The 14,704-nt window shown below is 50.7% G+C and overlaps 1 protein-coding gene across 1 annotated transcript; it reads right to left on the reverse strand.

Moving 5' to 3' along the window:
• Positions 1-92: 92 nt before the first annotated feature.
• Positions 93-14,544, reverse strand: CEP41 (centrosomal protein 41). The gene is made up of 11 exons (XM_058022138.1): positions 14,480-14,544; positions 14,112-14,175; positions 13,157-13,204; positions 8,859-8,920; positions 8,018-8,087; positions 7,483-7,609; positions 6,637-6,794; positions 4,984-5,051; positions 4,282-4,396; positions 3,401-3,616; positions 93-1,670 (listed from the first exon to the last, which is right to left on the reverse strand). The coding sequence occupies exons 1-11, from the start codon at positions 14,510-14,512 to the stop codon at positions 1,522-1,524; spliced, it is 1,110 nt and encodes a 369-aa protein (XP_057878121.1). The 5' UTR covers positions 14,513-14,544; the 3' UTR covers positions 93-1,521.
• Between the last annotated feature and the right edge of the window lie 160 nt (positions 14,545-14,704).

The following is a 14,704-nucleotide window of genomic DNA, read 5'->3' on the forward strand; positions in this document are numbered from 1 at the left end:
CCCAGCCTTTCCAGGCTCTCCACAGCTCTCAAAGCTGCAAATAAACCACCCAAACAGATGCTGTAATTTACATTTTTATTAAATTAAACCTCTCAGCCTCTAGGGAGTTTGACTCTGCTCCAAACAACACCAGGAGTCCAAATCCACACAAATCCACGGAGATGGTGGGAAAGTACATGCAGTCCTTGCTTTGATTCCTGGGATTTGGAGGATCACAAACAACTCAAGCCAGTTTTATCCAAGTTTCACCAGGAGGTTTTCATGCAGCACAGAGCAGCCAGGGATTCTGGATCTGTCTCCCACAGCTGGACAGCAAAATCAGGATTTTAGCCAATGCAATGACACTGCCAAGAGCTCATGGAGCTGGAAAAATCTACTCCCACAGCAGCAGGACCTTATCAGACTGAACCTGCCAGTCCTGCAGTCAGCACTGTCTCATTTCACACTCACAGTCACAATAAAAGATAAACGTGCTCAGGGATGTTGAGTCCTAATCTCCCAAACAGGAAATTATGTGCCATTTCTCCTACTTTTTGTCCTTTCATCAGAATTATCCCAAAGTCACCAGTGAGTTTTGGGATGTGTTGAAAATTGTCTGGTTCAAAAAGGGGGAAAAACACCGAATCCAAAAATACACACAAACCCCACAAGACCACGATAACCAAAGCAGGACCAGGCTCAGCAATGCCAGATGGAAAACTGGAGAGCAGAATCACTCCAAAATCACTTCCAAAGGGTCCCACAGGCAGCTCAGGAAAATCAGAGGATTCCCAGCTTATCCAGAAGCACCAGTTTGAGGAAAAATTTGTGATATTCACTTTTCCAACTGTTCAGTTCCTGATTCCAGGGCCCTGCTGGGTTTTAGGGACCCTGGCGAGGCAGCAGCAACAAATTTTCCTTCAGCCACCCTAAACCTTAAAGAAACTCCTAAAAAATCACTGGCAAAGGAGTCATTGGGAAAAGAAAATCCAGTTACTCTCCTTCAGGTCACCTTGAAAAAGACACAACTATTCACAAAGTGTCCATAAGCAAGCACGGCTGTCACAGCACCAACTGAGCAATAAAACCAATATTTTTTACAAATACTTCTGTTCATTACCATAATTTATTTAAAAAAACCAAGAAGCAACCCTTCCAGGATCTTCTCTCACTTTTGTCAAGATGCTGAATGTCTTTATCTCTGCTAAAACCACCAAAGTTCGTGCTCACAGATGATTTGTGGCCTGTTCACCCTCACAGCTCCAGACCTGGGAATGTTACGGACACAAATTCCTCCAGCTGGACTAAAAACTTTTGTGGGACAGTTTCTACTGGTGCCAGCCTTTACTAGGAGTTTTCTCCCTCCCCTACAAAACCAGTTCTATCAGCTCTGTCCTGCCCTGCACCCCAAGTGATGCCATTGCAGCTGCCCAGCCTTACCCGAGCTGCCGGCTCTCACCAGGGCTGCTTTTCCCTGCCGATCCCTAAAAGCACAAAGGGGCTGCACTGCACTGCTCAGCATTCCCCAAACCGGGCTCTGCTTTACTTCCAGGGCCTGTTCTGGACGCTGGTCCTGCTGTGGGAGCGGCTGCTCAGGGGCGCCAGGCTGCGGGGAGAGCTGTGCAGGCCGGGGTTGCTCCTGGCCGAGGAGAGCTTCGAGTCGCGGCCCGAGAGACCCCGGCTGAGGCGGCCTGCGGGAGAAACAGGCCCAGGTCACAAACTGGCTGTGCACGGGTCGGGGGGCCCCATCCCTGGGTGTTCCAGCCAGCCTGGATGGGCCTGGAGCAGCCTGGGAGAGGGGAAGGTGTCCCTGCCCATGGTGGGATGGATGGGGTTTAAGGTCCCTTCCCACGGTGGGATGGATGGGGTTTAAGGCCCCTTCCCACCCAACCGTTCCATGATGAGGTTGAGGCATGTTCTGGTGATGCCTTAAGAATTTTAGCTTTTATATTTTTCAAATCCTATACTGCATTATTGTCATGCACATGTCACAGTTGAGGCAATCACCATACCCAGAGTATCACCACACAATTTCAGAAAGCTTCACCCCGTACACAGTAACACCACCCCACTTCAGAAGGCTGCAAGCATTTGCTCTTGTCATTCTTCAGCCCAACCTCTTATACCCCTAATGTGTGTGCCCTCTGTGCCCTCTGTGGTTGCTCAGCACCCCTGGGCACTCATGGCTCATCACCTGCAATGCTGCTCACCTGCTCCTCACAGCTGCAGCCAATGAGGGACAAAGCTGGGGCAGCTCCACTCCCAATTACCTCTGCACCTACACCTTCCCACCCAACCATTCCATCATGAGGTTGAAGCATGTTCTGGTGATGCCCTAGCATAAATTTTAGCATTTATATTTTTCAAATCCTGCACTGTATTAGTGCTACAGCACACATCACAGTTGAGACAGCCACCATACCCAGAGTATCACCATACAGTATCAGAAAGCTTCACCCCATACACAGTAACACCACCCCACTTCAGAAGGCTACAGGCATCTGCCCTCCTTGTCCTTCAGCCCAACCTTTTTTACCCCTCACATTCATGCACTGCACCTGTGTGCCCTCTGTTTCCCTTCGTGATTGCTCAGCACCCCTGGGCACTCCATGGCTCATTGCTGTCAATGCTGCTCACCTGCTCCTCACAGCTGGAGCCAATGAGGGATGAGGCTGGGGCAGCCCCACTCCCAATTATCACAAACTCTGCACCTACACCTTCCCACCCAACCATTCCATCATGAGGTTGAAGCGTGTTCTGGTGATGCCTTAGTATAAATTTTAGCATTTATATTTTTCAAATCCTGTACTGTATTAGTGCATGACTAAACTCCACATGAAAGGTTAATTAACTTCATCTGCCCTTAATGTACCTGAAGGTATTTGATTAAATATATCTCCCTTTATTCTTTGAACTTTGCCTCAATGCCTTGTGAAGGCTGATCTAGATGGAACTATAGAGTAAAGCAGGGATTCATTCACAGGATCTCCTGCATGGCTGCACCTTGGGCAGCACCAGAGCCCAGCCAGGACTGCACCCAAGATGAACCAAAACGGCCCCAAAATGCACGAGCGCTGCCGGGGTCTCTCCCTGGGATCAGCTCTGCTCCATTTGCACCTTGCAGTTCATTGTCCCATTGCAGCTTTAGCCCAGGCAGTCCCACCCTGCTTGTTTTTCTCTCTCCAGCCCACGGGGTTTGTGCTCCTGGGCTGAGATTTGGGGCATTTGTCCTTGGTGCCCAGCTGGAGCAGCAATTGTTTTGTCTCCCTGCTCTGTGCACACAGCTCACCATCCCTGAATGTGAACCCAGCCCCACACACTAAAGCAGCACAGAATGTGAAAAATATAAAGGCCAAACCCTGAGGGATCAGCCTGGCCTCTGTGTCTAGGCAAGCCCAAAAAGGCAGCACTGGTCTCTTACTGGCAGCATCTGAAGGCATCTGCTCCTCAGCCAGGTAATGCCTCAACTTCTGGAGATCATCTGCAGAAAACCTCCACTTGTTCTCTGCCCGTGTGGGGGGCACCCTGGGCGCTGCTCTCCTGCGGGCAGTTCCTGGGGGAGCTGGCACCTGGCAGGACACGGGCAGTGTGCCGGTGATCAGCCCCTCTGGGATCTTCTGGGCAAGGACCTTGAGGCCTGCAGGGACACAGAGCAGCTGTTACCACAGCTGGGTGGGTCAGGAGGGACCAGTCAGGAGGGATTTGTGGAGCTGGAGGTGCAAAGTTTGGATGGAGAAATGTGGGCGGCAGGAAAGGGGGAACTCTCAGGTGAGATCCCACAGGGACTCTGGGGACAATGGCAGGAGGACGTGGAGCTGCTGGAGAGAGTCCAGAGGAGGCCCTGGAGCTGCTCCCAGAGCTGGGAATGTTCCCCTGGAGCAGGGAAGGCTCCAGGGAGAGCTCCCAGCACATGGCAGGGCCTGCAGGGGCTCCAGCAGAGCTGCAGAGGGACTGGGGACAAGGCCTGCAGGGACAGCACCCAGGGAATGGCTCCCACTGCCAGAGGGCAGCCATGGGTGGCATCTTGGCAATGAGCAATTCCTGCCTGGGCTGGCATTGCCAGAGCAGCTGGGGCTGCCCCTGATCCCTGCAATGGCCAAGGCCAGGTGGACACTGGGGCTGGAACACCCTGGGACAGTGGGAGGTGTCCCTGCCCACAGGGACAGGACTGGCTGATCCTTCAGCTTCCACCCAACCCAAACCATCCCATGACTCCACAACCCAGACCTTTCCCATCTCCAGCTCCCACAAGTTGCTCCCTTTCCCCAGGAGGTGTGGGGGAGCTCTCCCAGCCCCACCTACCCCCAGACAACATGAAGAGGTTCTCAAAGCCCCTCTCACACATGGTGGTGGCTGCCTGGCTGGCCAAGCGCTCGTCGTTGTCGTACACGATGATGATTTTGCCATGGGCGTTTTTCTGCCATGGGAATTGTCAAGGAGTCAACTGTTGAACTTCAGGGATGTTGAAACATTTTAGGAAGCAACAGACAAATGGGATTGGGGAGGGAAAGACTCCATACTTGGATTGCAAGTAGGAATGCTCTCCCTGAGGAATTCTCAGGGGCTGAGGCTGGCCAGACACAGCTTAATTCCCACTGGATCCAGCATTGCTTAAAGACTGGGAATGGGAACAGCCCCTCAGAATCAACAGCCTGGGAATGGCCAGCCTAAAATCCCCCTTAATAATGCTCTGTCTGTCCCCAGTCCCATCAAGGTGCTGAGAAGAAGCCAAAGGATTTGATGGGTGCATCCCCAGAGCAGCAGCAGGAGAGCAGTGCCCAGGTCTGGCTTGGCCTCCCAGCAGCCAAAATCCTGGGAAATGCCAAATCCAGGCAGCTCCCACTGCAGCCAAGAGGAACCTTGAGGAAGCAGAATCCAGCATCTGATGGGGGCAATGGAGCTGCACCAGGTAACTCCTGTCCCATCCTAACTTTGCCTGGATAAGCCCCAGTTGATTTTGGGAACCCCCACCAACATCCCCCCATGTTTTCATGCAAAGGATACATATTCCAGAATATTATTTGTGTAGGGATTCATGGTTCTAGACAACGTTGCAATGGGATAGGAATAGGCTGCAGAAGGGGAAAAAAAAGTGCAAATCACCCAGAGGCTGAACACCAACATCCTGGGATACAACAGCCTAGACAACCCACTGAGTGTGGGATCAACATCAGCCCTCCCAGGAAGATGTGCTGGATAAGCACTGGGAGCACACAGTGGGGTTCCAGCTGGGGGACAAACTGCAGCAGGGGTGTGCCCAGAGCTGCAATCCCTCTGTGCCCAGAGCTGCAATCCCTCTGTGCCCAGAACTGCAATCCATCTGTGCCCAGAGCTGCAATCCATCTGTGCCCAGAGCTGCAATCCATCTGTGCCCAGAGCTGCAGGCAGGCCCTGCCCAGAGCTGCAATCCATCTGTGCCCAGAGCTGCAATCAATCTGTACCCAGAACTGCAATCCATCTGTGCCCAGAACTGCAATCCCTCTGTGCCCAGAGCTGCAATCCCTCTGTGCCCAGAGCTGCAATCCCTCTGTGCCCAGAGCTGCAGGCAGGCCCTGTGCCCAGAGCTGCAATCCATCTGTGCCCAGAGCTGCAATCCATCTGTGCCCAGAGCTGCAGGCAGGCCCTGTGCCCAGAGCTGTAATCCATCTGTGCCCAGAGCTGCAATCCCTCTGTGCCCAGAGCTGCAGGCAGGCCCTGTGCCCAGAGCTGCAATCAATCTGTACCCAGAGCTGCAATCAATCTGTGCCCAGAGCTGCAATCCATCTGTGCCCAGAGCTGCAGGCAGGCCCTGTGCCCAGAGCTGCAGTCAATCTGTGCCCAGAACTGCAGTCTGTCCCCATGCCCAGAGCTGCAGTCCATGCGTGCCCAGGTGCCCAGGGCTGCAGTCCATGCATGCCCAGGTGCCCAGGGCTGCAGCCCAAGTGTGCCCAGAGCTGCAGCCCATGCGTGCCCAGGTGCCCAGAGCTGCAGTCCATGCATGCCCAGGTGCCCAGGGCTGCAGCCCATGCGTGCCCAGGTGCCCAGGGCTGCAGCCCAAGTGTGCCCAGAGCTGCAGCCCATGTGTGCCCCAGTGCCCAGGGCTGCAGCCCAAGTGTGCCCAGAGCTGCAGCCCGTGCGTGCCCAGAGCTGCAGCCCACGCGTGCCCGGGTGCCCAGAGCTGCAGCCCATGCGTGCCCAGGTGCCCAGGGCTGCAGCCCATGCATGCCCAGGTGCCCAGGGCTGCAGCCCAAGTGTGCCCAGAGCTGCAGCCCGTGCGTGCCCAGGTGCCCAGGGCTGCAGCCCATGCGTGCCCAGGTGCCCAGGGCTGCAGCCCGTGCGTGCCCAGGTGCCCAGAGCTGCAGCCCGTGCGTGCCCAGAGCTGCAGCCCGTGCGTGCCCAGAGCTGCAGCCCGTGCGTGCCCAGGTGCCCAGGGCTGCAGCCCATGCATGCCCAGGTGCCCAGAGCTGCAGCCCGTGCGTGCCCAGGTGCCCAGGGCTGCAATCCATGTGTGCCCAGGGCTGCAGCCCGTGCGTGCCCAGGTGCCCAGGGCTGCAGCCCGTGCGTGCCCAGGTGCCCAGGGCTGCAGCCCACGCGTGCCCAGGTGCCCAGGGCTGCAGCCCACGCTTGCCCAGGTGCCCAGAGCTGCAGCCCGTGCGTGCCCAGGTGCCCAGAGCTCACCCCCCACGATGTGGCACTGCTCGTAGGCGTCGCGGTCCCGCACGTCCAGCAGCAGGAAGGGGCAGTCGGGGTAGGGCCTCTCCCTGGCCTGGCTGTCCTGCTCCTCCTTCTTGGGAGAGTCCTTCTCCACGTCCAGCTCCCCGACCCCACTGATCACACTGCAAAGGGAAGGGCAGCTTGAGGAATGCTTCTGTGTGTCACCACCACTCCCAGGGCTGGGGAGGAGCTGGGCTAAAGCTTCCTCTTCCAGCACCATCCTGGGATCCCCTCACGGGGTGGGTTTGGAATTATTTGCAATCCCAGAATGGTTGGGGTGGGAAGTCACCTTAAGGATCTCATTCCACTCCCTGCCATGGGCAGGGATACCTCCCCCTATCCCAGGCTGCTCCAAGTGTCCAGGCCAGCCTTGGGATCCAGGGGCAGCTCCAGCTTCACTGGGAATTCTATTCCAGCCCCTGTCCACCCTCCCAGCCAGGAATTCCTTCCCTGTGTCACTCTGAAGCCATTCCCTGTGTCCTGTCCCTCCATATCCACACAAAACCATCACCAACAGGAATGCCCATGACTGAGCTGACCAGAGCACTGTGTTATCCCCAAAATCCTGGAATGTGGGGGCTGGATGGAATCCCACAAACACATTTCCTCGTCACACCACCATCAGGTGACAACAATCTTGGGTTGCTGTTTAATGCAAACCCATTCCACCAGGAAATCCTGCCAACCCCCTCCCTCTCACCTACAACGACAAACACAGGACAAAACCCCTCGGCAGCAATTGAACATCCCCAGCTGGGCTCAGATACTCCTCAGCTGAGACAGGAAGGGAATGGTGTTGGTGTGAGGCACCTCTGCAGCGTGGAGCGGAGGGATTCCCCTGCCCCTGAGCTGTCCAGGAACAGGACAGGGCTGGCTGTCCCCTCGGGGCTCCCTTTGCCGTTCGTCCCCGCTCCGTCGTCCCCTGCAGCACCAGCATCTGCAGAGAGAACAGGGAGCTCAGCAGCTGCACCAGGTAAACAAGCAGCTCCTGAGGGCAGTTTCTATTCCTGGAAAGAAAAGTGTGACAGCTTTAGCTTCATCCTCTTAGCCAGGAGAATTTACCCAGAGCCTCCTTATTGAAAATAATAAAGAGCTCATAGATTTTTTCAGGGCTTGAGCTCTCATTGGAAGAAGTCAATAAAGCAGAATTTTTGATGTGGATTATGTTGCTGCCGGCACAAGGCTTTTCCTATTTGCAAACCTTTCATTTTAAGGAGTGTTTCTACTCCCAGGCCACAGGTGAAGTTTGATTTTCCATTTTTCCTCCTGATTAATCCCATCTGCCACTCCACGCCCTGGCAGTGACCCCCAGCTCCCCCTCTGTCCCTGCCATCAGTGCTGTCACCTTGCAGCTTGTGCAGCTCCTCGTTTGTCACCTCCAGGCTTTCATTGGACAGAGAGGCCACCTGGAGAACCTGCAGGGCACAAAATCCAGCAGACACTGATCCCACATCCACAGCAGGGAGCAGCTCAAGGAAAACAACCCAGGGAGAAAAAATTCTGAGTCTACAGGATCCCACTCTTCACATTCCTGAGTTTAACCTTCCTGTTCCTCCCCTCCTGAGAAGATAATTTTTTTTTCTAGTTTGAAGCAGTTTTCTTGAACCAGCACTCCCCAGCTCTTTATTTCCTGATCAATTTATTTTTTTTAATAGGATGATTAAATAAAATAATGCACAGACAGCCTTAAAGTCCCAGCTGCTCCCTTCTGCAGTTAAACCTGGGGTCAGGGAGGGCTGCAGACCCAAAACTCAGATTTAGGTGGTTTTACACAGGGAGGGCTGCAGACCCAAAACTCAGATTTAGGTGGTTTTACACAGGGAGGGCTGCAGACCCAAAACTCAGATTTAGCTGCTGTTTTACACAGGGAGGGCTGTAGAAACAAAACTCAGATTTAGCTGCTGTTTTACACAGCCTTTTTCTTTTGCAAGATGCTTGAAGATCCTTTTAAGTTAAAGGACAAATCAAATAAGGAATAAATTTCAAAGATGGGGTCACCACAAACTTTAATTTGTAATTAAAGGCATTTGGCCCCTGTGGAACTGAATTATTTGCTTTTATTAAAGGCAGGAAGAAGCCAAGACAGAATAATTACAGCTAAAGCTAAATAATTACAGAGGAATTTTTATTCCAAGGAAAAATGCTGCTCCTAAAAGATTTTGGAGGAGAGAAGGATCTGTACATACCAATTGAGCAAAAGTTGTCACCTTCAGCCTCTTGAACAGCTCATCCTTTTTGTACCTGTAATCTACAAAAACAAAACAAAGGTAAATTTCCAGTCCATTCCCAGTGTTTTTAGACACCAGGTCATGGCTTAATCCCAGCTTTTCTCTGAGACTCTGCTGCAGCCAGGCAGGAATTCAGGGCAGGTTGTGCTGAAGGATGAGAGCAGCAAACCTGGAGGCTTTGTGAAATACCTGCTATAAATGAAGGGTTTGATTAATACCAGTTAAAAGAGAAGGTTTAGCTAATCCCAGATATAAAGAGAGATTTTGATTAATTCCAGTTATAAAGAGAGATTTTGATTGAGACCAGTTATAAAGAGACATCTTGTGCAGATATGATGAAGTGGGAGAGGCAGATTTAGTTCCTTGAATATGAATTTATATTTTCCATGGTGCAGGAAGTTCAGGATTTCCCCCTTTCCCTGCTCTTCTTTGGAGCCCACTGGAGTCACAGAGCTCCTTAAACCAAAAGATTAATTTACCTTAACCTTTAATTTGTGTAAATAACAGCAGTATCAGAGCATGGGGCATTGTGTCTCTGCAAATACCAAGCTAAACACACAGGTGTAATCTTAACAATTCAAAAAATCCAAGATTTTGTACTTTATCTGACAATTAAATTCTGATTTTTTTCCATTTGCTGCCACGGATCTCTCCAGGAACGGATAACTGGCACAAGAAACTGGACTAATTGAGTCTTAATGGGTAATTAATACAAGAAACTGGCCTAATTGAATCTTAATCCTGAAGACACAGCTTAGGGTGGAAGAAAACTGAGCAGGGCTGCTGGCAGAGACCCAGGGCAGAGATTCCAGAGCCAAGGTGGGAGCTGATCCCATCCAGGTCCTGCAGAGGCAGGGAAAAACCTCCTGGAGGGAAACAAAAGGTGGAGGAGCAGAAAGAGAAGCAGGGTGGTATCAGGAGGAACATCTTGCCATGGAATAACCTGTCCTGGGAGCAAAGGGAGCTTTGTCCCTGGGGAAATGGGGCTGGGCTGGAGCTGCTCCCTCCTGGAGCTCAGCATCTTCCTGAGGCAAATCCACTCAGCTCAAGGATTCCAAATCCTCTAAAACCATCTGCTGGAGGCTCCACCAGCCCAGGGGACATGGGGACAAGGGGGAAGGGCTGCCCTGCACGTTCCTGCAGCCACCACACCAAAAAATTCCTGTGGGATTTGCTTGTGGGAATTCTCCAGCTGAGCTGTGTTGGAGAGCCACGGGGATGCTGGAGGCTGGGATCCTTTCCCTACACATTCAGAGTTCCCAAATTCAATATCCTACCCTAAATAATGCTGATTTTTTGCAGAAAAAGCACCTCTCTGCTCCTCCCAAGTTGTCCTAGGAAAAAAGGACAAAATAACCACTGCACATCCAAACCACAGGGCAGAAGCACAGGAGGTGCAAAAAATGGATTGGAGGATGAAGAGCTGCAGAAACTGAATTTCAGGATGTTAATTAATGGGAAATGAGCCTCGTGGTTCTTGCAAAACCACCTGGTTTCAAACCTCAACTGAGGCTGTTAAATCTTCCTTTAACTCCAAAAAACCCTCAACAATTAACTCCTGTAATTACTTCCCATTTCATCTGCTCAAGGATTAAAACTGCTCAGCAAAGGCCAAAAAAGAGCCTTTCTGTCAGGGCAAATAAAGTTCATTTAGAAGGACAAATAAAAGCGGCAAAAAATAAAAAGCAGCAAAAAATAAAAAGCAGCAAAAAATAAAAAGCAGCAAAAAATAAAAAGCAGCAAAGCTTGGGAAGTGCTGGATGGATAAAAACGAAGCAGAACCGCTGCCAAATGATGCAGCTCCTGCATGGCTCCTTCCCACCTCAAACAAAGCATTTTCACCCCAAAAAAGCCTCTTTGCCCTAGATCTTGCCTTTTTCTTGCTAGATCTTGCCTTTTTCACCAAAAATCCCTTCCCAGAGAGCTCAGGAGTGCTGCCTGCAGCTCCAAGAGCAGCCCCACATACCCAGTCTGATCCTGCATGGCTCCTTCCCACCTCAAACAAGGATGCAGCTCCTGCATGGCTCTCTCCTACCTCAAACAAGGACTTTTTACCCCAAAAAAAGCCTTTTTTCCCCTAGATCTTACCTTTTTTTTTGCTAGATCTTGCATTTTTCACCCAAAATACCTTCCCAGAGCGCTTCTTGCAGCTCCAAGAGCAGCCCCACGGACCCAGTGGGGTCATGCATGGCTCCTAACCTCCTCAAACAAGGAATTTTTACCCCCAAAAAGCCTTTTTTTCACCCCTATATTTGACTTTTTCTCACTAGATCTTGCCTTTTTCACCCAAAATCCCTTCCCAGAGAGCTCAGGAGTGCTGCTTGCAGCTCCAAGAGCAGCCCCATGTACCCAGTCCAGTCCTGCATGGCTTCCTCCCACCTCAAACAAGGAATTTTCACCCCAAAAAAGCCTTTTTACCCCCCCAAAAAGCCTTTTTCCCCCTAGATCTTGCCTTTTCCCCCCTAGATCTTGCCCTTTTCACCCAAAACACCTTCCCAGAGAGCCCAGGAGTGCTGCCTGCAGCTCCAAGAGCAGCCCCATGTACCCAGTCCAGTCCTGCATGGCTCCTATCCTCCTCAAACAAGGAATTTTCACCCCAAAAAAGCATTTTTACTCCCCAAAAAGCCTTTTTTTCCCTAGATCTTGCCTTTTTTTCCCTAGATCTTGCCCTTTTCACCCAAAACACCTTCCCAGAGAGCTCAGGAGTGCTGCCTGCAGCTCCAGGAGCGGCCCCACGTACCCGGTCCTGCTCGGCTCCTTCCCACCTCAAACAAGGATGCAGCTCCTGCATGGCTCCTTCCCACCTCAAACAAGGAATTTTCACCCCAAAAAAGCCTTTTCATCCCCCAAAAAGCCTTTTTCCCCCTAGATCTTGCCCTTTTCACCCAAAACACCTTCCCAGAGAGCCCAGGAGTGCTGTCTGCAGCTCCAGGAGCAGCCCCACGTACCCGGTCCGGTCCTGGCGGATCCGTTGGGGTTTTCTGACATGGCTTTGCCTGGGATGGTTCTGTTTCCCAAGGAATTGGCTCCTCGGGGCTTTGGAGAGGAGGGCAACCAGAGCAGGGAGAAGGGAGAGACCTCCTGTGCGTGTCCTTGAGGCAGTGAGCCCTCCCAAGGATGGGTGGCTGGTGGGTGCAGCTGCTGAATTTTTGACGGCGCGCACGGGGATCGCTCAGGTTACACGGGGGACAGAGAGGAGCCTGTGCTGGGGATTTCAATCTGCATCCAAAGGGTGTCATCTATCCCTGAGAAACCAAGGGGGACAATCCTCCACTCCCTGGCAGCACAAGGCGGCCATTCAGCCCGCACAGAGTGAGAAAGCCCCTCCACAAAAAAAAAAAAAAAAAAAAAGAGAGAGGAGGGAATAAAAGAAGCGCGCGGAACAGATCCGCGCCGAGATTGGAAAGGCACAAAAAAACCCGAGATTTTCAGCAGAAATAAAAAGCCAGGCAGTGTCCAGCACTGAAATCTCAGTCAACAGAGCATTCTGGAAAGCTCAAGGTCATTCCTCTTTTCATTTTTTCCCCCCCCCAAAAGACCTGCAGTGTTAAGGAAAAACCAACCCCAAGCCAACAAACAAGGCGCGGACAAAGGGCTGTTTTGATAGCACCAAATAAATTCCCTCAGAAAGTGGGGCTGGGAACTCAACCTGAACAGCTCAAATCCCAAGTCATGGAGCTTTCAGCTCAATTCAGGGTTTTTTTTCACCTCCATAAATGCAGCTCTGAGGTTGAAGAGCCTTCCTGGCTCCTCATGGGAGAATAATCTGGGAATAAAGTCATAAATCGTTGGTTTTGTTGGGAAAAATTATTTGGAAAGCCTGGGTTTGGTGGGAAAATAGAGAAATAAAGATAATTTAGGTCTTCATTAGTCTGAACAACATAAAGTCTTCAAAATGCCCATGTTTAGTAATGGAAACACAAGGAAAGAGCTTGGGTTTTATCTTCTTTGGAGTATGTCAATAGGAATTTAAATTATATAAAGATTAAAGAGCTCAAGTTGTGACCTAAAAGTGAAATAAAAGTCCCAGAAACGATCCATAAATCTTCCCAGATCAGTCCAGCCTGGATTTCTTAGCTCAGAGAGCTTCCAATAACACAATCCAATAACCAAGAAGGATCTGGACGATTCCTGCTTGGATTTTTAAATGAAATCTGTGGAGATTTCCAAGGAAAACCTCCTGGAATTCATCTCCTGCCCTTTGAGTTTTCAACCAAGCCACTTTTAGCCCATCCTGCTCCTCCCCAGGTACTCACTTCTTTTGATCTCTTCCAATTTTTCCATGTATTTCGACAAACTATTTCCTGTAACAACAACAAAAACATCAATTCATTACAATTATTTATTTTTATAGGTTTTCTTCAGGCCCATAGAGGCTTACATTTTAATTGCTTTGAAGGAAACAGCTGTGTGTTGTAGATCCTCTTTCACAGGGCAATAAAAGGTACAAAAATGCCACAATTTTCCTCTTTTCTCTCAAGGAAAGTAGAATTAAAGAGAAAAACCCAAGGATTTGCTGCTCCTTTCCCAACATTTTGGTGAGGATGCTACAAGATAACGTTACTGGATGAAATTCAGCTGCTCTAACAACAAAAGCCCCACAAAGACACCCCCAAATAATGATCTTGGCTCACACCCTTGATAAGATACAGGAAAAATCCACGGACAGAAATTCCAACATCAATAATTTCTATGGGAACCACCACAAGGGAGCCTGACCCAGTTTAAACCTATTTAACCCCAAATTCTTCTTTGAAAAAGAAGAGGAGAAAAAAAAATAAACAAGTTTTGAGACAATAATGACTTTAAACATGTGGTCATCTACACACAGAGCATTTAATCTCAATTTTCAGGGGGCTGCACGGTGTTGTGTGTAGATAAATATACATAAATACATTAAAAAATATATAAAATATACATAAATTTGTATAATTCGTGCTTGTTTAAATTTCAGACTTGAAGGAAATTGTAAATAGGACATTTTAATAATTTTTATAATTGTAAATAGGAATTTTTAATAATTTTTATAATTATAAATAGAAAATGTCTATAATTTTTATAATATTTGGTGACACTAATCACAACTACAATAAGGATTCTGCAGAATTGGGATGAATTAGCTCCGGGCAGAGGTAATTAAAACATTAATTATATTTTTCTGTCATCCTACACCAATTTTGGATGGTTTTACCCCACAGCAATTTCACTTACCAGTATCCAGACGAGTTTTTATATGTTGATATTTGGGATTCGGGGGGATGCGCCGGGTTAGAAACTGTTTCAAAATGGAAAAGACGAGAAGCCAAAATTAAAAAAATTAATTTAAAAAAAAAGGAGAAAAACGAGCATAAAACGCGACTTGAAGGGGTTTAGGAGACAGAAAAACGAGCGAGGAATTGCTGAATGCCCATGTCGGTATAGACGCCGCTGGTTTACAGGCTCGGAAGGAGAATTTCTGCCGTTTGCTCTCCGCGCGGAGCTCTCCCGGCTGCGGGCGCTGCCCGAACCATGTCCCCGGCCCTGCCCCGTGTTCCCCTCTCCCCCCGAGGCTGCGGAGAAGGGGAGGCCCCTCCCGGCACCTGGGGGTCTCCGAAGCCGCCCCGAGCCGACATCGCCCCTCACGGCCGCCGGCCCGCTCCGCCCGTCCCTCACGCGCGGCCGCGCTCCCGCCTCCCGCCCACCCCTCAACTACGCCCGCCGCCATTGGCCGCGCGCCGCGCCCGCGGCCAATCAGAGGCCGCGCGGCGGGGAGCGCGCGCGTCGCCCGGCAACGGGAGGGACGCGGCGGGCGGGAAGCGGCAAAG

The sequence above is a fragment of the Melospiza georgiana genome, chromosome 4, assembly GCF_028018845.1.
Source record: "Melospiza georgiana isolate bMelGeo1 chromosome 4, bMelGeo1.pri, whole genome shotgun sequence".
Classification (NCBI taxonomy): Eukaryota; Metazoa; Chordata; class Aves; order Passeriformes; family Passerellidae; genus Melospiza; species Melospiza georgiana.